General features: G+C 43.0%; 1 protein-coding gene across 1 annotated transcript in view; it reads right to left on the reverse strand.

The window, feature by feature from the left end:
• LOC142436651 (uncharacterized) overlaps positions 1-26,505 on the reverse strand; it is a 328,715-nt gene that overhangs the window by 286,724 nt on the left and 15,486 nt on the right. The window contains exon 2 of the mRNA XM_075540168.1: positions 10,395-11,968. Coding sequence (XP_075396283.1) covers positions 10,395-11,968 — 1,574 coding nt within the window. The remainder of the gene's footprint in view (positions 1-10,394; positions 11,969-26,505) is intronic.

The raw sequence follows: 26,505 nt of genomic DNA on the forward strand, positions 1-26,505 counted from the left end.
ATAGGAAACATTTTTAAAAAGAATATTTTGATAGGATTATGATGTAGGTATTCACATACTGCAATTATTACGCATAGAATAGTTTTGTTTCTATGAGTGTATAGAATATTATGTTTAAAAAGCCTGGAATATTTTGAATTTTCTGAATTTTAGTTTTTTCCTTTTAAGCACAAATATGATTTTACTATTGTCCTTTTTAAAAAAATTATATTTGACTAAAGAATGGTATATATGTGCCAAGTTGAGGACTGTGATAGTTAGGTTTTCTTGTGTCCACATGGTTCTTGTAGGAACCTGGAGTTTAGTGTATTAATGAGGTCACAGCTTGAATGGAGGACCGAGATAAATGGCTCTGTGAGGCCAGCCTCTTCCTGTCTCTTTCTCCTTGAAGGCAGGCCATACACACTCTCCGTTTCATCTTCCTGTTGACAAGCCACTTCAAGTCATGCTGATGGCAGCCAGAGCCCAGAATGTGTCTACCACTATTGACCTACAAGACTTTGCACCCACCCCCACCGGCCCGTGATCTTCCTCCATTCTGCCTCACTGCATGTGGCTGCACGACTCTGAAGGGGTATTTATGGACTAGTATTGGACTTATGGTGTAGAATCAGATTTATGGACTTGATCTGTACTAGGCTGGGATGTTAGCTGGAAATATAATTACGCCTTGATATAAAGCTCTCTCTTACACTTAAAAAAATGACAGCATTGGAAATCCTAAGACAGTCTGTCTTACAAGGTTGCTCTCAGTTGGAATCAACTCAAAAGCAATTGAGTTTGTATTAGCTTTCTATGTAGCTTTAAATTATTCAGTGAATAAAACAAATACTCGATTGGTCTGGTATCAAGATCCTCTATAATCTAGTTTATATCTAAACTCTTAAATGTATATATCACAAATTCATTAAAGAATTTCTGAACAGATTGATTTATAATCATCAGTGTATTATGTGCCAAATGCTGTGCTTCCGATTTCATATCCATAAAACTGAAATAAATTCATTTTTGTCAAGTCGATTCAGACTCACAGCGACCCTGTAGCATTACTCCATAGGTTTCAAAGGCTGTAAATATTGACAGAAGGAGTTGATGGGTTAGTTAGCAACCAAGACTTAAACACTGAGCCACCAGGACTCCCTTTATTTATGTAATCTCTTCTAATATTTAGAAAAACTTTTGGTAGTTTGAGAAAATTTATACAACTTCTTTGACTCTATTCTCACTGAGAGATGGAGTTTATGCCTCATCCATTGATCATGAGTCACCCTAAGCTTGAAATTAATAAAGTAATACTGACACATGGCTGCATTAGAAATGGTAATACCTTCCTAACAAGAGAGAAAAATATAGTGACAAATGCAATTCTCCATAATGCAAGGAACAAATGATGTAAATCTCTTTATACTTGTGTCTTTGGAAAATGAAATCAATAGCTAAGAAGACCAACTACCATGTGAATACCATGTGATCCCCATGCTTCAAAGACGCTCAAGTGACGGAGAGAGGCCACATGTAACCCCCTCGGCTGCCAGCCCCAGGTGAAGTCCTAATGGCATCACCCATTAGACAGTGGATGATGGGGCCGCTGGACAGCTCGGGCCCTCCAGCTATAGATTATCTTGATATCCCAACACTGACACTTCCCAGCTAAGGCCCCAGACATCATGTAGCAGAGATAAATTGCTCCGTTCCAAAAACGATCTGAGTCCCTCACACAAAGAACCTGTGTGTGCCATAAAAAGTATATTATATTGTCAAGTGGTTTGCTCTACAGCAGAATCAGCCAAAGCAAATTTGTATCCATGGAGCATTGCTGTAACAAGGGCTTTTAATTAAAACATGGCCGTAGCTTCAGACATAAGAAGACTATGAGTGGAAACTGTTGATGAGGGCTTCGAGGCTAATACGATAAATGTGGGTAGAAACATAATAAAAGACAAACTTTTTGTGTGGTCACAGAAAGTTTAGCTCTACCGTTGTCTGCAGTATGCGAAAGGAGAAGAAACCCATTCCACTCTTCTTTTCTAGCCAAGGAGCTTCCAGAAAGAGTACTGACAGTGCTACCTGGCTGATCGTCAGCAGCTCTGGTAGTGTAGCGGTGACCCACTGGGGTGCTAATCACAAGGTGAGCAGTCAAAACCACTAAGCACTCTGCAGGAGAAACGTGGAGCTTTCTGCTCTTCTGAAGCATTACGGTCTCAGAAGCTCACGGGGCCAGTTCCACCCTGTCCGCAGCTGCTATGGGTCTTCATCACCTCGATAGCAGAGAGCCTGTCTGGACCTGGCTTATCACTCACTAGCCATGAAACACACACACACACACACACACACACACACACACACGTTAAGAACAATCTCTACAGTTTTCAAGTAAAATGTAGCTAAACCATAAACGAGCAGGACTTTCTAGGTTTTAAATTAAAATTGTGTTTCCTTCCCAGACTACAGAGGGCTTAAGATCCTTAAAGTAAAAGCAGCCTCCGAAAAAAAATATTCAAATCAAAGGGTTAGAAAACATGATCTAGTTGGGTGAGCGGGGAGAGAAGCATTAAAGAACTAGAAGAAAGTTGTAGGTTTCATCGGTGCTGTACTGCACCCTGGCGGGCTCATCTCTTCCTTGTGAGCCTTTAATGCTTCCTCCCCTCCACTATCATGACTTCAATTCTACCTTACAAATCTGACTAGACCAGAACATATACACTGCTACAGATAAGAGCCCATAACACAGGGAATCCAGGGCAGGTAAACCCCTCAGAACCAATAATGAGACTAGAGATACCAGTTGAATACGGGGTGTGTAGGGGAGAAAAGGGAATTGATCACAAGAATCAACATACAATCCCATCCCAGGAGGACAACCAACAGAAAAGTGGGTAAAGGGAGACAGAGGACTATGTAATATATGAAAATAATAAACTATAATTTATCAAGGGTTCATGAGGGAGGGAGGGCGGGAAAAAATGAGGAGCTGATATCAAAGGCTCAAGTAGAAAGAAAATGCTTTGAAAATGATGATGGCAACATATGTACAAATGTGCTTGACACAATGGATGGATGGATGGATTGTGATAAGAGCTGTAAGAGCCCCAATGAAAGTACTTAATAATTTTTTTTAAGTTGGCAAATTCACATTTTCCTCTTCAAAAGCAAGACTCTTTTGTAATAGATACTGCATTGAATTTAATTCCCAAACAAACAAATAAAAAAGAAAAGCTTGATCTAAAGATAATGCTAGAGTATGACTTTATTAAGACCCTAACGGGCCTTTTCAACGTGACAACAGGCTGTTGGAGTCTTTCGATTAAGCCTCTTCCAAGCCTTGTCTTTTAAATAATAGGATAGGTAAGAATTATAAGGGTCTTGTTCTACAGACCCCGAAGGTAAAGAAAGGCTCATCTCAAAGAGATTTGTGCATGTAATTTTGTCTAATCGAGTGGATACCAGTTGATACATAAAAAACCCACCATTTTTAAAAGAATTACAACTGCTTGAATTCCCAGCAATAGAAACGAAACAATAAAACAGAAGCCTTGCTTCCCAACCCTGCACTGAAACAAACTGAGAAGGTTATTCAACACCAACCACAACCTACTGGTTGTTGTCTGCATAAGTTTTCCTGAGTTTACTGACAAATCATCAAATGGTAAACAACTTTTTTGGAGAATCAACTGAATGTTTTACAATGATCAAAGTTTTAGTACCTGAATTATATACTCATATTCTTTCATGATGTGTAAGTCAATCATAAACCTATGCTCTATCTTTCAAAATGCCACAGTTTGGATTAATAGAAATGTGGCAGTCTCTCCTGCCGACATTTATACGTCCTGCTCACAGCTCATCTTTTGCGGATAAGTAACAGTTTGATTCATTCCAACATACAACACAGTGGAATTTTAATAAAAGAAGAAAACATCTAAAGGGGAAATTATGGTCCAAATGTAAATTAAATTGCAATCAATCACATGAGGCCTATTAATTAATTCAAGAAACTCTCCTCAACAGAGGAGACCATGAGCTCTCTATTACCCCTTGTTACAAGTTCAGCTTAATTAGCAATGTGTGCCTTGAGCACTGCTCTCAGGCATTTGGATCGAATCAACAACAGCATCCAGAAAGATCAGGCAAGAAACTTAAGGAGCAGTAAGTTTATATAAATAGTGGTGGAGTGATTATGAAAAAAATAGTGAGACTGGTTATACAACTGAAGAATAAAGCCGATGTCAATGAATTGAGCAAACTGCCTTTTAAATGTAGAGAAAGGAAGATTTAGAATGAAATATAAAGGCCCCAGCAAGGAAGGTCACGTATCAGGGAGAACAACTCTCAAGGAGTCGAAAAGAGCCATAATAAAGGAATTGGCGGCAGGGGCTCAACTGAATTGGAGAACTGCCATCGGCCAGTGACGTCTGTATCCTCCTATTTTCTCCGTATTTTCATGAAAATGGCTGCTGTAATCACCGTATGCCTGTTTTATTACTGCACACTGGATGTGCAGGGGGAAACAACTTGTCTTCTGACTTGATGGTCTTCAGAGTAGAGGAAGTACACATAAGAGACAAACCCCGAGTGGCAGCTGGGCAGGGTAAGATCCTGGACCTCAAGCTTGAGCTTGAGTTGTAATAGGAGGAGGCCTATTGGTGGTTCGCTCTCTCTGAAGGGTCAGCGGAAATTCGTACAGGGGTGGATAAAATTCTTTAGGACCAGAGAGCAAATAATATACATTTAAAACACTTCCATAAGCTGTTGACCCTTTTCCTATCAAGAGGTGAGGTACACTTTCTCTTCTAATGAATCAGGGCCATCCTTAATGACCCACTTATAATTAGGAGATATTATGTATGTGATACTGAGCAACCCGTAAGGATGCCGGTAAAGGCCACAGTCTCCACCTAGTTCTTTCAGAACACCCCCCTTCGGAGCCCTGAAGTACCATGTAAGAACACAGGCCTGAAGTACCATGTAAGAACTCCCCTACAGAGCCCTGAAGTACCGTGTAAGAAAACCAGCCATTCGGAGATCACCACGTGAGTTAGAAGGCCAGGCCACACTGCGTTCCAAAGAGAGTACCCACAATGAGCAGCAGGTGAGTTCCACGAGCGTGCCAGCACCAATCCCACAGACACAACAAAAGAACCTACACGGAGTCACCTCTCATCATAGAGTGCAGGCTAGCCTGCCTCTTTCCTGTCCAAAATTCCTGATCCATTAAAGGAGAGCTTCAGTACAGCAAAGTGGTTTCTATCTGCCACTAAGCTTTGGGATGGTTTGTTTTATCACAATAGTAACCAGGAAAACAATGTAAATGAAGAATTTGTATTTCTAGTTTTAAAAATGTGAATTAAAGAGAGGTTAAGTAATTAACCCATGTTACACAGAGAAACGAAATCTAAATTCTCAGATCTATTTATAACAAGAATGCTATACTTTCTCCCACAGACCTCCCCATTTCTATGACTTTTCTTTATAATATTATTTAAGTGAATACCAAATCATGTTTCTTTTATAAAGTAGATCTCTAGACTCTAACTCACAGAAATTTCTCCCTCTTCTAAACTCTCTTGGACTCATTATGTACAAGAAACTTATTCTCTACAGGTTACACTTGACAGTTAGTGAATGCTACTGTCATTAATTCACAATTAGTGAACTTGTTGATTTTCTTATTCATATTCCTCTTTTTCCTGGTCCTTATTATTGGCCTCCCTGGTGAATTATGGCCCAAGCAAGGGTTGAAAATCCAAATAGCCACTTGATTGAAAAAGGTGAAGTAGACTAGGTACAAAGATGCAGAAGTGGTCTAGATTAAGTTACACATGGAAGCAAATGTCACTTGTAAATGGGTCAGTCACAAACTTAAGAAGTATAAAAGCTTCCTGACAATGTGATTTTGTTCACTTTATTTCTAGACCCTAGAGCCTATGAAACTGCCTGACTCTCACAGAGGACATTCAATAAATAACTGTTGAAGTAATAAATGAAGACAAATACTGCCAAGCTAGAATGTAAAGCCCAGTGGTACAAGATTTTCCAATTTTCCAAAAGGCCAGAAATAAATACTTTTCTATGTAATCCCTCAATTTCTAAACTTTTACAGCTAATCAGAAAAATAACATTAAGCTGTTTGGGGGTTAGGTAAACAAATCGTGTCTGCAGGCTTGAAGTCTATCTGAAGGCTGCATGTCCGATCTCTGTACCAGTGGGACCTTGGACTGCTTTTTATCTTTCCGATTACTCAGGGCAGTGCCTGGTGGGGGGGGGGGGGGAGGGAGGGAGTAGGTAGCTTAATAAGCAGGTACTGAGGATATTGCTGATGTCTCAAACGTGCCACCTTGAGGCACTGCTGTCATTCAGCTGGGGTTTACAAAGACACTACTCAACTTCATCGCTCTCATCCCAAAGGAAGGAGTTTCATCTTCGGCTCTGTAATGGCCACCTGGATTTCACATGACTATCCCCCACTCAAGATTCTGAAGCTAAACTTTCACTCCTTCCAGCTGGTAAGGGTTGATAAATGTCATTCCTATCTGTTTCCAGTAATAAAAAAAGAAAGGCAGGAGAAAGAAAACAGATTGAATTTTCAAAAGGTGACAGAAGAAGCGAGACTGGTTTTGAAATCAGATTTCCACAGTATTAAATAAGAACTCCCTATGTTAATTTTGTTTTCCGTTTTACTGATCTTGGCATTTTTAGATTATACAAACTAAAAGTTTTTTCCAATTGACCTTTGATACTCTCTGATAGTGTGCTATTTTATTTTTCTACATAAAAATTATGAAGTCAAATTTTCAAATGTTTACTAATTACTTAGATTCTTAACTCATAAAAAGTCACATCTAAATAATTAGTGTGTCTGATTTTAAACCTTTAGCAACAAGTACAGATGAGTGGGACTGAGAACAATTTTAAGATACTTTATAGCAGCGGTTCTCAACCTGTGGGGGTCAAAGGAACCTTTCACAGGGGTCGCCCAATTCATAACGGTAGCAAACTATGATTATGAAGTAGCAACGAAAATATTGTTATGGTTGGGGGGTCACCACCAGATGAGGAACTGTCGGAAGGTGAGAACCACCGCTGCAAGGGAGCATGCCCGAAGAAAGCACCTCCGGTACCTGCCCCACGTGCTAAGTGACTCAAATCAAATCAAACACCAAATTTTGAAGACAGAGAGAAAACGAGGTGTCTTGGATTTCCTTTCACGAAATGATCTAACCTGTATAGCCTTGAAATGGCCATAAGAACATCAAAAAGCATCTAAAGATTTCTATAAAATGATTATAGATGCAAAAGAAGAACATGTTCCTCTATATCCAAAATAAAATCCCTGATGGTCCACTGCTTAAACTGCTCTGCTGCAAAGCGAGACGTCAGTGGTTCGAACCCACCAACTGCCCCGTGGAAATAAAAGACGTGGCAGTCTGCTTCTGTGAAGAGTTCAGCTTTGGAAACCTCTCGGGCGGTTCTGTTCTGTCCCATAGGGTCACTGCGAGCCAAAACCTACTCGATGGCAGTGGGCTGGGAGTAGGTATGGCCAGTATCCACTGCACTTAGAACAGTAACTACGGTCACATAGACTAGGCCACTATACTTTGATAATGGCATTAATTTCCTTTGCAACCATATTTATTTTAAACCAGGTTTCCCAGAGCTTGCCCCTGTGTCCTTTTGGAGAGTGGGGTTTTTAAATGTTATTTACACTGCATTTAGGTGATAAAATTATTACTAACAAAAGTCCAACTTTGACTGAGTTCCTGCTATTAGTCTAAGTAGCCATAGTAACAGCAACAACAACAACAAGAGTTAATATCTGGAACGCTGGTATGATTTTTTTATAATAATTTACTACATTTTCATTGTCTTATCAACTCTAGCATAAACATCCAATACATGATCAAATTAACATGGCCTTAAAGAAAAAGGAACAGAACTCTTAGGAACACAGAATCCTGTAGTTCCTGGGGGGGGGGGGGGCAAGAGGAGAGTTTAGCTGCATGGGCACTAGGTTAAACTTTCAACTGAGCTCTTTACATCTGTAGGGAGAACTGAAGGAGTGCATTGAAATGCAAATATGTACCAGGGGTATAAGAAATCAGTTATGGGTCAAGCAGAAACATCTGGTCTTTTTAAGAGTCCTGTTAATTTGAAAGCACTGACCAAAACAAACTCAGTTCCACCAAATATATTTTGGCATGGCTCAAAAACCAGCATTAGTTGGAGGTATTTATTTTACCGCAGCAAGATTTATCAGTAGTGATGTACAATTTACAGTATTGATATTTTGATATAATAAGCTTTTTTCTCAGCATATGAAGATATACCTTCTATGCCTTTCCCCATATTTGATGATAGTGGGGTTTTTAATGGTTAATCTATATTCTTTATAATATATGGGAAAATGATGGAAAGGGGTTTAAATTATCCATACCTAATGTTACGATTTATCAAGTGACTAATTTATGGGAGACCTTAACTATCATGCAACTATTGAGGCATTTCGGTATTTTATTTATATAACGTGACCTCATAAAACAGAACTTTGGTGAAGTTCCCGTCTCTGAGAGACTAGCAGTTTCTCTTGAGAGTTTCCAGGCACCATAAGCTCAGGTCTAGGGATCAGAAAACCAGAGTTCAAACTCAGCTCTTCACTGACAAGCCTGGGGATCCCAAGTGCGCTGGACTGCTGAGCCTTCGTTTTTGCCGTTGTGAGAATCACTGGGGATCTCCCATCAGTCATTTCCAGCACACCTTTAATCAAGTTGTTTGCATTTTTAAGTTTGTTATGTTTCTACTACTTTGTTATTTTTTAACTCTCACCTGTTCTAGTCATTTAAGTAATCATTTGCTTTAAACGCAATGAGTCAGGGGAAGAGCAAGAATCTTATTCTTTCATTAAAATATACCTAAGAACCTCGTACTACCAGACACTTATTTATGGTAGATTATATTCCCCGCACGTGGTCGAGTGTTGTTTAACACATTTACTCATAGGCACCTAGGAGCCCTGGTGGCATGGTACTCACTCATTGGTCTGCTAAACACTAGGTCAACGGTTCGAATCAGTGCTCTGAGGAGACAGACAGACAGGGCTTTCTACTCTGGTACACAGTTACAGTCTCATGAACTCATGAACTCACAGGAGCAGTTCTACTCTGTCTACTCTGTCCTGCAGGGTCTCTGTGAGTCAGACTTGAGTCTCTGGAAGTGAATGAGTCATGGGCACCTGATGCAATACTGTGAGAGTATGGTATCATTATGGATTTATTATTGTTATTATTCCCAAGTCAGGGGATATATATGGGCTCTACCAAGCCTTGCTGCCTGAACTCAAATCCCTGCTTTGTCGGTTCATCATGTAATCACAGTCAAGATACCTGACTTCCCGATGCTCCCCTTTTCCCATCTGTCAAACTCGGGATATCAGCTCCTATCCTACAGGGCTGCTGTGGGGTTGATAGAACTTAGATAGAGGTCATCAGGTTCAGAAATATTGGCTTAGCTAAATTAAACAACTTCACCAAACCATAAAGTTTTGGAGGAACTGGTGCAATTCGCACCTGTTCTGTTGGATTCTTAAGCACAAACTCTAAACAAGTGAAGGAAAGTTTTTTAAGGCACTAATAAGTAGAATACTGACCAATCTAAAAGGCATCAAAGGCACTCGGCTTTGAAGACTAACTAGCCGTGTTTTCTCCCCCTTCACCACTAGAGACATCTCCAGGGGCAATAACTCTAGGAAAAGCCACTGGAATGACCATGCCTTGATCCTCAAACTGCAGCTCCCGGCGGCGGGGCACTCTTGGCCAACCACCCCTCCAGCCTCTCCGGCCTTGAGCTGTACTAGGCAGGGCTGTGAACTTGACGTTCTACTTTTAGAAAACTTTACGCAGCCAAAGCCCATCTTCTGCCAAGCGTTTGCCAGGGGACGAAGAGTCAGACAGGGTGGACCTGGTAAGAGGAATTTGCCAATACCTTAACGGAGAGGCTCTGCTATGTTGGCCTTAAGCGCTCAGTCATTTTCTTTAGAGGATAACTTGTTAGCCTTTTACTGTCAATCTGGCATCGCTCAAATTACACATTCCCCTTAGAAAAGCAGCAGCACTGGGAGTGGGAATCTATTCTAAGGCCCAGCAAGCTTACCCCAGGAGAAGGTCCCAACTATGCAAGGGGGGCGGAATTCCCTGTTTGGCACTGAGTGAGTGAGTGAGTTTGCGGAGCGGACGGGCTTTGGGGACGGGCTTTGGGCTTTGGGGAGTAGAGGGTTTGGGCTGGTGACTTTACGCCGCCACCCCTTGCTTCCCAGAGGGAATGGGACCGAGTCTGGGGGGTGGGTGGCAGGCAGCCCAGAGGGTCCTGAGGGTCCCGCGCCGCGGGGCCCCGCCCCTCCCTACCTTCTCTCCCCGTGGAGCACGTAGGAGCTGCGGAAGAAGCCCAGGAGCTCGTTTTCAATGAGGGCATTGTAGACGATCTTCAGGTTGTAATTCCTCTGGGCGTCCAAGGTCCGGTTCAGCACCACCACCAAGACCTGGGTCTGTGGGTAGAGGAAAAAGCCGGCCACGGGCACGGCCCCAGCCACGCGGTCCTCGGCCACCTGCACCTTCTCGACGGCCACCCGGGAGGCGTGCAGCACGACGTAGCGGGTGGCGTTCCGGCACGCTATCTCCACGTTCACCTCGCCGGCGAAGGTGAAGTTCTCCATGAAGGCGGTGAGCATCAGATTGTAGTGCAGCGGCTTGAGGTGGCCCGACAAGCACAACTGGGTCCAGGGGCGCCGCGGCTCGCGCTCCTCCTCCGATGGTGGCTGGGCGGACGGGGTCGCCGGCGTCGCCTGGCCGGCCGCTTCGGACGGCGCCGAGCCCTCGCCCGCGGGGTGGTTGCGCGGGGCGGCTCCCGGGAGGCTGGCGTTGCGGTCACGCGCGGGGGAGCCCGCGGGGCCGCCGTCGGCGCCGGGCGCGCCGCACTCGTCGAACCGCAAGCTGAGCAGCACGGCGAGCATGGTGACGGCGAGCAGCGCCACGAGGGACACGGCGAAGGCCAGCACAAGCCGTTTGTGCACCGTGATGTGGCGCTCCGTGGTGCGGGGTCGCACGCCCACCGAGTCCGCCCACGGGTCCGAGGGCCCCCTGCCGCCCGGCCGGGGCGCGGCGGCGGCGGCCTCCCCCATGGTGGCCTGCGAGGGTGAGCGGCTCTCCGCGGCCCCCTCCTCTGCCCTCTTCTTCTTCCTCCTCTTCTTTTTCTTCTTCTTCTTTTCCTTCTCCTCCTCCTGCTCCCCCCGCTCGCGGTCCAGGGCCATCACGCCGCCTCCTCCGCCTCCTCCCCCGCCCTCCCCAGCACCTCCCGCGGGCGGGCGCCCCGAGCCCCCTCCGGCGCGGGCATCCGGCAGCGCACGCGGGCCCGCGGCGCGACGCCGCCTGGCAGCCGGGAGCCTCCGGCCCGCGCTCTCGCAGGACGGGCGCCCGCCCGGGGCGCGGGCCGCCCCGACTGCCCCCGGGAGCCCCGCCTCCCCCCGGGCCGTGCCGCCCGGGGCGGGCTCGCGGACGCGCCCAACTTGGAAGGCGCCGCCGCCGGCCGCCGGCGCGCTACTTCCTGGGCGGGGTCCGGGCGCCCCCTGCGCGCCCGCCGCTCCCGCCGGGCCCTCCCCTGCGCCGCGCTCTCCGCGGGAGCCCGTCCGCCGGCCCCGGGCTGCGCGCCACTGCGAGGCGGACGCCGAGCGAGGGTCCCGCGGGGGGAAGTTAGGGCTCCCGCTTTCGCCCCCCACTCCGGTGTCGCCGGGGCGTTCAGTGCTCCTCCGGGTGGGCTGCGCTGGCGGCGGCGGCGGCGGCCCCGGGGCGCCCCAGACCAGCACCCCGCAGAAGGGCCCGAGAGGATGGCCAGGAGGGACCGACTGGAGCGCCGGCGCCGGAGGAAGTCCGGGAGCTTCGGAGCCCTTCCGGGAATCTGCCCTGGAGACTCCTTCTTCGCCACCCTGGACACTTTAAGCCGCGGTGGCGGCCAACGTCTCCAGCTTGCCAACCGGACAGCCAACCGCCCTCCCTGGTTTGGATGTGGCTCTGCCCTCCGCAGATGGCAAGTAAGCGCTGAGCGCCCGGCCGGGCCACCCCCTGCAGGTAGCTGGAGCTTCCGGCTGGCTTGGTATCCCCGTGGGGAGAGCTGGAGTGAGTGAGTGAGTGAGTGAGTGAGTGTGTGTGTGTGTGTGTGTGTGTGTGTGTGTGCGCGTGTGTGTGTGTGTGCGCGCACACAGGCTCGGGTCTATCCCCGTGGGGAGAGCTGGAGTGAGTGAGTGAGTGAGTGAGTGTGTGTGTGTGTGTGTGTGTGTGTGTGTGTGTGTGCGCGTGTGTGTGTGTGCGCGCACACAGGCTCGGGTCTATATTGCCAAAGCTACTCTAGCTGCCTTCAGGGACTGAACACCTATTACCCCCCCCCACCCCACCCGAACATCCCCCCTCCCCTAGAAAGGCAAAGGAGGCGAGAGCGCTCGGCGGCAGGGAAGGCAGGAGAGGGGAGCGGCTGAAAGGCAGAGGCAGGCACGGGAGATTAGAGAGCTTTTCCCCGCTCTGTCACAGCAGACACCCACCGCCACAGAGGGGGTTGCTGAGCCGCCTGCAAGAACTACATTGTAAATCTTCAGCGAAACAAGCCCCGCAGCCACTCCTCTCCCGGAATCTCGAGCCCCACCGCGCTGTCCAAGGATCTGTATTGCCTTCGGCTGTGAACCCCCTGGAGGAAAAGAAGATCCTGTTGGGGAGATTTGGCCTGTCTCAGATTTCACATCAGGCTCACCAGAGGATTTGGAGAGCTGTATGTAAATTGAGATAAATTCTCCATAGACTGTCGACATATATTATACAGTATGATGTGTGCAGGTGTGCAGTACTAAAGTGTGGTTAGCAAGGAAGCATTGGAGTCCTCTGGCTGTACAAGCTAGAGAGAGAATTTCCCTCCCGTATCTTTAGAGTTGAGAAATGATAAAAACATAATACCTAAACATAACATCCAGGACCATATACTTGAGACAGAACAACAGGGTTCAGAGCCCCAATACTTCAGACTTGCTGGAGGAGTAAACAAAGCAATGCTATAATTGGTCGGCATTTTTTCCCCGCTTCACCCAGTCAAGATGACTCTTGTGCAGTTTTTCGGTGTTATCTTGAAGATTGTTACAAAAATGTGTTTGGAAATAAACTTTGTTAAGAATGGTTATAATAGGCCAATATTTATCAAGGCACGGAGCGGCGTTGGCTGGCTGTGGACACATGTCTGCACGGGGAAGTTCTGAACGGTGGTGCAGAGTTTCTATGAGTGTGCATGGGCTGTGCAGGAATAGCTCGAATTGGAAGAATATTCAGAGGACAGCCCCAATAAAATTAACATCCAGGAGGCAGGGGACTGGTGTTTAATAAAGCGAAGTGTTACTGGCTTTAGAGTCCATAAAAATAGTTTTCACAATATAAAGAGAATTCCTCTTATATGTGTCTTTCAAGTCTTCAAATCCTCAAGGCATTTAAAATGAATCGATATTTATAATTAAATATAAAGTGTACTGATTATGTTCAAAATTATTTTCCTTACAAAAAGCAACATGTAGTGCTACTGCAGAGCTGAAAAGGTACGATGACCTTAAAATATGACCAAAAGACAAGAGATCAAGTACACATCAACTTTGTCCTAACAACAATTATAGAAATGCAACCCATCGTGCTAAATCTCTTTTCCATTTTTCCCAGATGGAATACATGCCCAGTGCTATACATTCTAAATGTCCATTTAAGCTGCTTGAAAATGATGAAGAGAAAATGTTCTAGGGTGGCTTTTTAAAAGCATGTTGTATGTGGGCCGTTAGCAAAACCAAGGGAAAATGCCACATTCTGTTCAAGTTACTTTTTTCTGCTCTGTTTTTACATCGCTGTGCTCTTGCTGCCCATATGTATCTGGCTAAATGCATTGGAAGAAGCAAGGCGCAGCGTTACCTATTTTGCTTTCATAGCATCACACAGCAGGGGAACGGAATGGTGGGACCCTTCTCAGATCACCTGACCTCAGGTTTTAATCTGCCAATTCAGGTTATTGATCTGAAGTCCATGGATTCATCACACGTTGATGATCAGAAAGGTCTGGAACCATTCGCTGGGGTCTGACAGCCGCCACCTAATGAAGAAATTTACACACTCAGTATTGCTCTGAAGTGCTAGTCGTCATGAAAAGATGGGGCACATTTCCGTTCTTTATGCCTTTTCAATGTGTTCATGTTCTTTTCAGTGCTACAACAAGGAAACTCTCAGATATTTTGAGATAAAGAATATATATGTACCAATTAGTAAAGGCTTTACTAAATGTGACTGAATTAATAAATGATTTTTTTGAAATTCAAGTAGACTGGACATGACCTCTTAATGCACTGATTCCCCAAATGTAGCCTCACTCAATAAATTGACTATCAAGGTCAAGTGTATGGATATTTCTGCCTTTCAGATCAATGTTATAAAAGCATCCTAGTGAGGTTTTGTTTGATTTTATGGTGTTGTGTTTTCTGAAAGTGTTTTAGCACCCTCACCCTCAGAAGCAGGGTCTTTGGAAAAATAGTAATATCTTCTTAGAACCTGCTATTTCTATCCTGTGTTTCTGTTAGATTGTATGTCCAACAAAAATATCAAGAAATAATACCCTGATATTTCTACCAAGGAATATTGGTGTTATGGGCCTTCTGTGTTGTGAGTCACTGGGATAAAGACACTTTTGACTGGGCCAGTTCTGGAGCCATGCATTTCCCTAGGGAAATATCGAGCTTTCCAAGTACATGATGTTTTTTCTCAGAAACACATTTATTTGTTTGAATAATATTATGATTTTTCCAGTGAAGTCAATTTTGTGGCCCTAGTTGACTTGTAAAAAGGGAAACAGTCTGAATATTTAATATTCATGAGTCCAAAGAGAAGTTATTTTTAATTAAATTTATACTTCACCTTGTCCCTGTAAATGATCAAAATGAACTGCCTTTCGTGAATGTGCTGGCTTCAGAGCAGAGACTTTATGCTTTAATTGTTTACACCTGAGCTCTTTTTGCTCTCCTTTGGAAACTGGTTTGTATGGTGAGGTGCAATTTAAGTGCCCTTGGATTCTCGGCCCCTTCAAGTGCGATTACTGCTTCTCATCCAGAAGCAGCTGTTGCTCAGGAGAAAGAGCTAGATAGAGCCCGAGTCAGCCCCAGCTGCTTACACAACCTAAGTCCAGTGACTGAATGAGCTCAGTTTTGGGGGTGACTGACTGTGGAGAAGTGGGACTAGGCAAACGCTACTAGTTCTTAACTTTTATGAAAGACTTAGAAACTGATATATTACCCTCTCTGCTTTCAATAGATTTCTCAATTATCTCCATTGAGAAATTTTTAATTTTTACCTTTTTAATGGGTAAAGAGACACTATAAAATGTTTAATAGCAAATATGATATGGATTGAATTAAAAGGTGGAAGCCCTCATCCTTGTATCGAAATGTGACCCTGTTTGGAAATGAGGTTTGTCACTTAGGAATGAGAGAGGACTCTGATTCCATCTGAGAGACGGTTTCTAAAAGAGGAGAGCAGGCGAGAGGATAAAGTCACTCGAGGAAGAGGGCCGCCATGTAAAGATGCATTTCAAAGCCCAGTCACTGAGAAGCGCCCAGAGCCTGCGGAAACTGGAAGAGGAAAGGAAAGATCTTGCTCTAGAGCTGAGGGAGCATGGTTCTTCCAATACCCTGGATTTGAACTCCTAACCTCCACAACTAACTTCAAGACAATCTCTGTTCTTTAAGCCATCTATGTAATGGAGCAGTGGAGCAGAGAGGAAGGATCAAACCTTCCCCACACTGGCAGTCAAACAGGGTCGATGCGTGTGCTGTGAGGGCTGAGGTCCTGCAGACCACACGCAATTGGGGGCCATGCTGACATGAATATGGAGAAGCTGGTTACCGCCATGTGACAACAGAAAAATGAAAACACAAATTTGTTTGAATAATATTATGATTTTTCCGTGAAGTCAATTTTGTGGCCCTAGTTGACTTGTAAAAATGGAAACAGTCTGAATATTTAATATTCATGAGTCCAAAGAGAAGTTGTTTTTAATTAAATTTATACTTCACCTGTCCCTGTAAATGATCAAAATGAACTGCCTTTCGTGAAATTGTGATGAAATTTTTATTTTGGAAAAATTCATATTATTGTCTGGTTTATTAATCTTTTCATATTGCACAACTTGTTGATTTCACATGTGGCGCCACTGCACCTGTCAGCAGTGGTGAGGGATTTCCACAAGAACAACCCTGGTGGGTAGAACGTTCCTCACCATCTTGAGGATGGAAAGAGAATTGGTTAAAATTAGCCCTAATATGGAAACATGGAAATGTCCATGATGTGAGTAGTTTGTCACTATAGATAAGGCCTTTGATTTAACTGGGAGTTGTCTGACTTCTGTTTGTTTTTAAAGACCTATGTGAATAGAAATTACATCTAAATGTCATTGTCTTTTGTTCCTCACATAAACATTGGTGAAACTATGGAATTGTCCCTTAATCCCTTAATGCATTAATATGTTTACTTGTTGTAGGCCATTGAATCAATCTCAAGTCAAGTCAAAGCAACTCCATGGAGCCAAGTAGAACACGTGGTCAGGGTCCCTAAGCTATAATCTCTGGGGAAGCAAATCTGATTGCCAGGTCTTTTGTGGAGCAGAAGGTAGGTTTGAACTTTTCAAATAACTTTCAAGCTGTCATTACCCCACCCCCACTAGCATTGCTATAGAATTATTGAAAGTCTTCTGATTATTCTTGCATCAAAACAAGGTTAAGTCTAAGCAGAAAATAGATGGGAAATGTAAGGAAAAATCTGACCAAATATCCAGGGTTTTTCCCAATCAAGCATTGAAAACTATACGCACAGAAGAGATAACTGGGATCTCTGGAAAGTTATGTTTCCACCAAGGTGGGGTGTTGGGGGGTCCTAATCAAGGAGGCCTGGTGGCACAACAATTAAATGCTTCACTGCTAACAGCAAGCTCTTTGGTTCAAACCCATCCAGTAACACCACAGAAGAAAAGACCTAGGAATCTGCTCCAGTAATGCATCCGGCCTAGCAAGCCCTATCGGGCAGTTCTGCTCTGGCTTACAGGATCACTATGAGTTGGAATCAACTCAGTAACACACACAGTTGGCTATAGTCCCCGGGTAGTGCAGTTACAGATACAGCTGCTAACCAAATCACTGACAGCGAATCCTCCAGAGGCATAGCAGAAGAAAGGCCTGTTAATGTATACTACCCCCTCCACCACCACCATCCCCCCAAAAAAACATTGATGAAGCACTGTGGAGCTCAGTTCCACTCTGACACTGGATCAATGACAACTTAAAACTTCAGTGTTTGCTCTGGGTTCTTTGTTTTATAAGCTCAGGAGGCAAACTCTATAAAAAGGCAAAGTATGTACTGTGGAAATCTTATATATTTATAAAGCTTGCAAGCATAATAGGCACCAGATTTTACACACAGAACAGAAATTGGGTCATTTTCTAGGGATACATTATGTTGAACTAGTCTGAACTAACTAGTCTACTAGCTGAAGAAAGGAAAACTATAAGATACCAACATATTTTTGTCATGAACTTAAGTTGTTCAAATACATAACTATGACAAGAATTAATTATGTAAGAATTAGGTAATGGTAAAGGTTTATCGAGGACTTTCTCAAGCTGAAAGAACATTTCAGGCCTCCAACTGCAATGTTGAAAGATTGAATGGACAAAAATTCAACAAAACAAAGTAACAAAATAATAAGGAAGGAATCGAGAGCCAAAAAAATTGATCAACCAATGTTCAGTTCACGCCAGGAGAGAACAGCTGATCAAGAACTGACAGTACTGAAAAAAGAAGTCCAAGTTACACTGAAGGCATCAGCGAAAACAAGGCTCTGGGAATTGTGCAGTTAACAGATAGCAATTGAGCTGTTTTGTCAAACAGATAATACTGTAAGCACACATTCACCTACAGCAAGAAATGGGAAAGAGAGACACCTGCTCCACTGACTGGGAAAGACTCACATCTGTGCCAGTTCCCAAGAAAGGTAATTCGGCTCACTCTGGCAACTATCCACCAATATATTAGTACAAGTAAGCTTTCACTGGAAATATTCTTAAGTGGGCATAGCAGTACATTGACAGACAACTGCCAGAGATTCAAGCTAGATTTAGAGAAAGGTGGAGAATGATGGATATTATGGCTGATGGCAGATGGAGCTTACAGAAAAGCAGAAAATACAAATAAGAAGTCAACCTGTGTTTTATTGATTACACAAAGGCATTCAACTGTGTGGATCATAACAAATTATGGATAACTTTGCGAAGAATGGAAATTCCAAAAGACTTCATATTGCTCCTATTGAGCCTGTGTGCAGACAAAGAGGCTGTACCAGAACAAGAGGATAGCGCATCGTTTAAAATCAGGACTAAGTTACTGGAAGGGCTGTATGCTTTCATCATCCTTACTCCATCTGTGTGCTCAGCCAGTAACCTGAGAAACTGAACTCAGGATTACAGGAAGGCACGTTAACAGCCTGCTATGTGCAGATCATGTACCCTAGCTGGTTAAAAGTAAAGAAGATTGAAAGCACGTACTGATGACTAACAAAGAACGCAGCCTTCAATGTGGATTTCCCTTCGGCATCAAGAAAACACAGGCCCTCGCAGCATAAGCAACACCATGATAAAGAGAGCAGTATGGGAGTGCCAACGATCTCATTTTAACTGAGTGCACCGTCAATGTCCACGGAAGCAGCAGGCAGGGAGCCAAACGACATACCGAACTGGGAATAGCTGTTGCAAAAGACCTATGAAAGGTGTTCAAAAGGCAGGTTCCTCTTTGATGACTAAGGGGAGCCTGACCACAGCCATGGTATTTTCAGTCCCTTGTGGTCAATGAATAAAGAAAACCGAAGGAAAATTGTTACCTTTGATTGCGGTCTTGGTGAAGATCATACTGTGGCCTATAAGAAGAAGCACACCGGTCCTGGAAGAAGTGCAGCCAGAAGGCTCCCTAGAGGCAAGCATGGTGAAATGTCACCTGACGCACATTGGACATGGTATCAGGAGAGACCCGATCAATGGTAACTTCGAACTTCAGTGTAAACTAGAGAGGCAGCAAGACAATGGGAAGAACCTCAGATAAAGCGGCGCCCCAGCCGCAGCACTAATGTGAAACAGAGCAATGCTGTGAGGTGGTGCGGCATTGCTGTACATGCAGTCCCTGTGTGTCAGAACCAGCTCCGCAACTAACAACACCGAGAACTTGCCACGTGCCCTATGGTTGTTGAGCGACTTTAGAATATCTCATTTATCGTGAAAATGACCCCAATAGGATCATTGCTACCATGTTCCCTATTTGAAAAAAATGAGACTGAAAGAAATTAATGTGCCTAAACTAATTTAATTAGTTGGTGACTGTCTTAGGTTTCTAAGGCTCAGATCACATCATAAACTGTGGTTAACATATTAGTACAGAAATGTTATCCCATAATTTTAGAAGCTAGAAGTCTAATTCAATGTGTAGACCAGGCCATAGCCCTTCCCCCCCACTCCAAGTCTCTAAGACAGTGGTTCTCAACCTTCCTAAGGCTGCGACCTTTTAATACAGTCCCTCACATGTGACCCCCTCCCAACCACATAATTATTTCTGTTGCTACTTCATGGCTGTAATGTTGATACTGTTACGAACCAGGCAACCCCTTTGAAAGGGCCCTTTGATCCCCAAAAAGGTCACGACCCACAGGTTGCGAACTGCTACTCTTAAGATCTTTTGTTAAGAACCATATGGTCATATGGTTTGATGCAGAAAAGGCATTTGACAACATCCACCCCTTATTCCTGATGAAAACAATCAACAAAATGGGAATTAGATGGGAAATTTCTCAACACAATTAAGGCCATAGATTATAAACCAAAGGCCACTCTCTTCATCAATGTAGGAAAGCGGCAAAGATCCCCGCCTAGTGAGTGGGAATCGGACAGAGACTCATCACTCTTATTATTCAACCTTGTGCTGGAATGATTAGCCAGAGCTATTGGACAGTCAAAGGAAATCAAAGAATGTGGATTGGCAAGGAAGAAGTCAAAGTCTCACTACTTGAAGATTATATGATTTTATACATAGAAAATCCCCCAAACATTCAGAAAATTGTTAGAAACAATCTGAGGAGACTCAGCAACGTGGCAGGATACAAGATTAACATACACATAATCTGATCCCTGTGTGCTAATGAGAGCAATACGGGAAGAATATGAGAAAAAGGAATCAAGTAAACAATACTAGTTACAATATCCACACAAACAATGAGACGTACTTAGGAATAAAGGATAAGCCTCACCAGAAAAACCTAGGACGTGTACAGCGAAACTATGCTTCTACAAGAAGCCGAAAGAGAACCACTTAAAGAATATTTATGAATACAATTGCAATTCAGATCCGGACTCCACATGCATTCTTTAACGACATGAAGAAGACACTACTAACTTCATGTGGTAAGGAAAGATACCCAGGAGGTATAAAAATAAATAATACTTAAGAAAAGCAAAGGAGGAGGCTTTGCCCTTCTGGACCTCACAACCCATTGTACAGCCACATTATCGAAAACGTCCTGGTACTGGCACAATGACACTGGTACATAGACTTGTTGAACCAAATCGAGATGCCAGAAATAAATCCTTCCACCTAAAGAAAATTTATCTTCAAAAAAGGTCCTAAAACCATCAAATGGCATTAGATAAATTAGATTTCCATTTTGTAGAAGAATGAAACAAGACCTGTCACCCCATGAACAGAAACATACTTAAGATGGATCAAAGACCTAAAAGTAAAACCCAGAGCCATAAAGTCATCGGTAAGAAATCAAGCTGAGAATAAAAATTCCATAGGACCTGGTAATCTCGCTGCTGGGTGTAAATCATAAAGAAGTAAGAGCCGTACCAGGAGCAGACATAAGCACATCCATGTTCAATGCAACACTGTAAGCTGGAACAAGAAGATGGAAAAAACCTAAGTGTAGAAGAACGGATAAAGAAACTGACACAAACACACAATAGAATAGTATGCATCACTAAAACTACCAACACCAAACCACAAATCATGTCCTGGCATATGGAACTAGAGAATATGATGATGCATGAAATTAGCCGTCACAAACGGAGAAGTGTGATATGAGACCACTCTTATAACGAGGGGGGAAACCAAGATGAGGACTTCCATGCTAAAGGGAACAGGCTTTGGAATTTGGGAGGCCATGGAGGAAAGACAAAGCAATGGGCTAGGCTGTTAACAGGTGTTTCATTAGGTGAAATGGAATAAGGCGGTCCACAAGAGGGAGAAGAGAAATCGAGTGGATGAAGGGTGAACTATTGGGACTTTGATTAGTAGTTTAAATTGTTGAATACAAAGTTAGTGATCTGAAAATTAAACACGCACCTAATTTACAATAAATATTGTTTCATGAGTTTTCAAAATTTTTTAAAAATTTAACATTTTTAAAATTGAAAAATTCACGGGTTGTCAGATGCATCCTCACATGGCTGCCCTAAGTCCGTGCTGCTCCTCTTTTACGAGAACACCAGCCACACAGGATTAGAACCCACGCTGCTCCAGGATGACCTCATGCCAACCGAGGGCGTCTGCAAGAATCCTATGTGCTAAAAAGCTACCGTCATACCTAGCAAGGGTTAGAACTGCAACATACCTTTGTGAGAGCCCTTTTCAATCAACAGCTGTGGCAATGCTCAGATTCCAAATCAGGTCATGTTGTTCTGTAACTTCTACAGGTAACCATAATGCTATCCTGTTCTCAGAAAGGTAAGCAACTGTAACAAGTCTGAGTGCATAGCTGAAACTCTTTATATAAGTTATGAAGTTGGTGAGACACTGAACTAGGAGTGTAGGGCAGAACCAGACAGCTCTGAGCTCTACTCTTACTAGCGTACAGAAGTGCTACCTGGGTGTTTGTTACGTGAAGTGAATAAATAGAGAATAGTGTAGTGTGACCCTCCGCAGAATAATTATAATTTTATAAAATAATGATTATAGAAAGCACAGCATTATCCATCCTGGATTGAGAACTAAGTAGTTGAAAGAGTTGACCATAGCTTATTTTCATACTGCAGAACAAGCAGTTTATGTGCTTTACAAATCTTAACTTGTGGATGCATTAAAAATATTCCCCTTTGACCCAAGATGGTTTGACAGATCAAATTTACACGATTTGAACGGCGCCTCACCACTTTCAAACCACAGTCAGTATCTGCATAAAAGACATACTGAGTGTAAACGCACATAAAGGTGAAACACATCCTGCTTTAGTGCCTCCACGTACTCTAATCTGTAAATGTTAATCTTTCTTACAGTAATTTATCCCATCTCTTTACATTAATAGAAAAAAATCATCACAGCCCCTTATTTGATATATAAATATAACTATACAAAGTAGAATATTAAATCTAGCTATCAGATGATCATTGTGGATAAATTGACAAAAATATGGTGAATTAGTGTAGTATTAAAATACAGCTAACATGGAAGTCATATGCCTAGGTGTGATTTTTTTAAAAGCTGATTTTGGCACACGGTGTCTTATTTTTAATATTGTAATATTAAACCCTGTTCTTGCATAGTCAGCTTCCTGGTCAAGGACATTTTAATGTCTGTGTCAGAAGCAGACTTTCTGCTAGAAAATAGTTCATGACGAACATGCAAAATAATGCTAAAAATTTAAATCACATTGTCAACTACACTAAATTCCTACCGGGATACTAGGCAAAGGAGTTGTGCTTAGATGTCAGTCCACTATGTCTGTGTGAAGGTGCAGAGGTGGAGTCCAACCTATCCCTCAGGTCACAGCCTCAGGATGCCTCATTAGGGTATGGCCTTTTGCAAGCGAGGCAGGAAGAACTCCCTCTCTTGCCCTTGACTGGCCTCCTTGCTGGGACTCTGCCTGCCACCAAGGGCAGCACCCTGTGGTTCTCCAGAGAACTGTTGGCGCCCCACCTTGCTTCCGTCGACCTTGGATCCCAGTGTTCACAGGCTGATGTCCCTGCGTCCCGCTTCACTTTTCGGTGTCATCAGTCTTGGGCTACCAGAGTCTGAAGAGGACCACGGGCGTTGGTTGGACTGGGCTGGAATGATTTCTTAATATATAATTTTATCTTGATAGAAAGTTCTTTTTATAAATATCTGAGTGTCACTGGTTTTGTTTCTCTAGACAACTCAGCCTAACACAGGAATGAATTATTGTGTTTTTTCCCTCTTCAAGTTTTAGGTCTGTGTGCAAATAGCATAGTTCCTTCCCTCGGAACTGAAGAGCAGCTTCTGGTTCACTCCATCTCTTTGCGCATAGTCAGTAAAGCTTGTGCATAGTCAGTAAAGGGAAACTCTTCCTTTCAGCTCATGATACCCTAATTCAGAACCCATCTTCAGTCTCAGGATTGGATACTAAGACTACACCAAATTTGTTTGAGACACACATTGTTTTCTGAGAACATTTCCACACACCCAGAAGGCACTTTTCAATGGCTTAAAAAGAAAGTAGGAATTTGGGAATGCAGAAATATTCTTGAAACTCGAACATTTAGACTTTTGGCTATGGGGTATTATTACAAATATTAAAAATCTCACTAAAAGGATCTTCAAAAAGTTCATAAAAAAATGGACTTGAGAAATAATGGAATTTTCCCAGGAATGTTTGAAAGGCCCCCAGCTCATATAATATGTTGTTACACTGATTGCCTTTTATATTAAGAAACTAAGTGCTGGGGACTATACAAAACGTAAAAGTGCAATGATCATCATTTATATGCCAAACAGTTGACCAGTTTATATCTGTACAAAGTCGTCCCTGCAAAAGGGATCCACAGAAAATGCAAACTGCTGACTCTTGAAAAATAACCAACTGTGTCATAAAATGAAGCATTTTTCCTCTCAACAGTTTGTGGGAGGGGAAAAGCAATGCACCTGAAGGAGACGATTTGTGAATTATTAAATAAAAGTTGACCCTTTCATAAAATTGGTTAATTCTCAGTATAGGATTTATTATGTAAGTCTTCCTTGTATATTCACTTTAGTCATTTTTCTCTTTAGTGCCACCTTGTGGGTTCGCCAGTAACAATAAATACGTAGTTTTTAGTCTCTGGGGTTTGGGGGAAGTTTTTGTCTTCTGCTGTGTTTAAGCTAGTCTTCATCGTAGTGTGGTAAACTCGGCCATTCGTGTCCTCAGACAGCCTCTGCACCAGAAGGTATGTGCCATACCTCTGCAACTGGCCCTTCTGGAGACCAGGATGATTTCTCAGAGATCGGCAATATTGGAGTCTATACAAAAATCGATGTTAATTTACAGGATAATCACCAAACTTATCTTGGATAACATAACTGGCCAGCTCGGACGTGATTTTTCCATAAGAAAAAGTGTTTTCTCAATTCAGTATCATGATGTTTCCAACAGTGTCCCATGAGAATTGATTCTAGGTAATTCGCAGCGCTGCTTAATCCTGTTGTAGAAAAGCTCTGGTATCTGATTTCGTCGCTAAGGCAGCTTACTTCTAACATGAGATTGCATTTGCATTGAGTTATCATACTCAGGTTTTTTTTTTTTCAATTATGCTGCTGCTATGAGAGAAGAAGGAAAAATTCCGCACAATATATTGAATGTCTTTTTTCAGACATACAGGAAATATATATTCCCTAACACGGCGGTCCTCAACCTGTGGGTTGTGACCCCTTTGGGGGGTCAAACGGCCCTTTCACAGGGGTCGCCCAATTCATAACAGTAGCAAAATAACAGTGATGAAGTAGTAACGGAAATAATTTTGTGGTTGGGGGTCACCACAATGTGGAACTGTATGAAAGGGTCGCGGCATGAGGAAGGTTGAGGGCATAACATTTTCTACATATTATAATAATCTTTTAAATTGTCAAAGAAAAATCCATGGCTTATCCTCTTTAAAAAGTGAATGTAATCCACATGTGACCTCCTCCCTGGGAGATGGACAGCAGAGAAGGGGGGAAGGGAGACTCCGGATAGGGCAAGATATGACAAAATAACAATCTGTGGATTATCAAGGGCTCCTGAGGGAGGGGGGAGCGGGGAGGGAGGGGGAAAAAAAGAGGACCTAATGCAGAGGGCTTAAGTGGAGAGCAAATGCTTTGAAAATGATTAGGGCAAAGAATGTACCGATGTGCTTTATACAATTGATGTATGTATATGTGTGGATTGTGATAAGAGTTGTATGAGCCCCTAATAAAATGTAAAAAAAAGAAAAAAAAAGACAAACGTAAAAAAAAGTGAATGTGTCTGAACTTACTGCTGTGGGTGTATGTGGACACTTTTTGAAATTGTATTTTTGGAGTCATTTAAGAGAAAGTAAAAATCATGTATAGTCTGGTTACTTGGAATGTGTAAATGCTCAGAGTTGAACTCCTCCTAACCTATTAACATTTGAAGGTTGGGCCATGTATTATTCAAAAAGTAATTTTCCCTGGATCTGCAATAAGGCCTCGGACCTGACCTATAACCGGAATGTCTTAAGCTACTGGTTATCAATGCTGGAAGCACACCAACAAAACAAGAAAATGTAAGTATTTTTCTAGGCTTGCTAAAGTCTAATTACAGAACTAGGACACAGTCCAGTCAAACACTATCAGTAAGACTGCAAACCCTTCGAATATAACTCCCTACTCACCTTTGATCTTGATCAAGTCTCACACTGTGCTTCCAGAATTAATACATTGTGTTTTCCATTTCAGGAACTTTAATTGTTCCATTTTGCCCTCATTGTTTCCCACAGATTTCATACAGGAACAAATTTAAAGATACCTTCAAATGATGTCAGTTACGTTGTTCTCGATTTATCCTGTGCTCGGAAAGTTGCTTTGAAATCCAAACCTAAAATCAAAAACCCCGGAGCTAGACTCCTATACCTTGGACCAAGAAGAGTGCTGAGCAGTTTTTCCTTCATGCTTCAACTTCAGCATTAACATTAGAAGCCTATCTTCTTTCTCGCCCTTACGACCAGCTAGGAACAGATATAAATCTCTCAGCAAATTATACCCTAAGCTTCAGAAACTGCTATGTAAGCCATCTAGAAAACCCATTGAGCAGATAGGGACTGCTGAACTGCAGTGATGAAGTTCTATTTTATTTATGGTAAATAGATACAGGAAACATATTTGATATCTTCTCTGTTACAGATTTCAAGTTGGACAGATCCTAATTGGATTACATTATAGACCAACAGACTTCTACTTTAAAGTCAAATGGCATGTATGGTCTCTGTTCAGTTCCTCTTAAAGTCTGGCTGCACAAAATATATTCCTGACATTCTTTAGCATCTTGGTTCCTTTAATCTTCCAAAGTGGAAAGTGATGAATTTTGACTTGTTCTTAAAAGCGCTAACATTCAACTAGGAAAACTCAGTAAGTGACACCTATTAATGTTCCCTTTTGTCTTCTAGAC

The sequence above is a fragment of the Tenrec ecaudatus genome, unplaced genomic scaffold (genome assembly GCF_050624435.1).
Source record: "Tenrec ecaudatus isolate mTenEca1 unplaced genomic scaffold, mTenEca1.hap1 Scaffold_532, whole genome shotgun sequence".
NCBI classification, from domain to species: domain Eukaryota; kingdom Metazoa; phylum Chordata; class Mammalia; order Afrosoricida; family Tenrecidae; genus Tenrec; species Tenrec ecaudatus.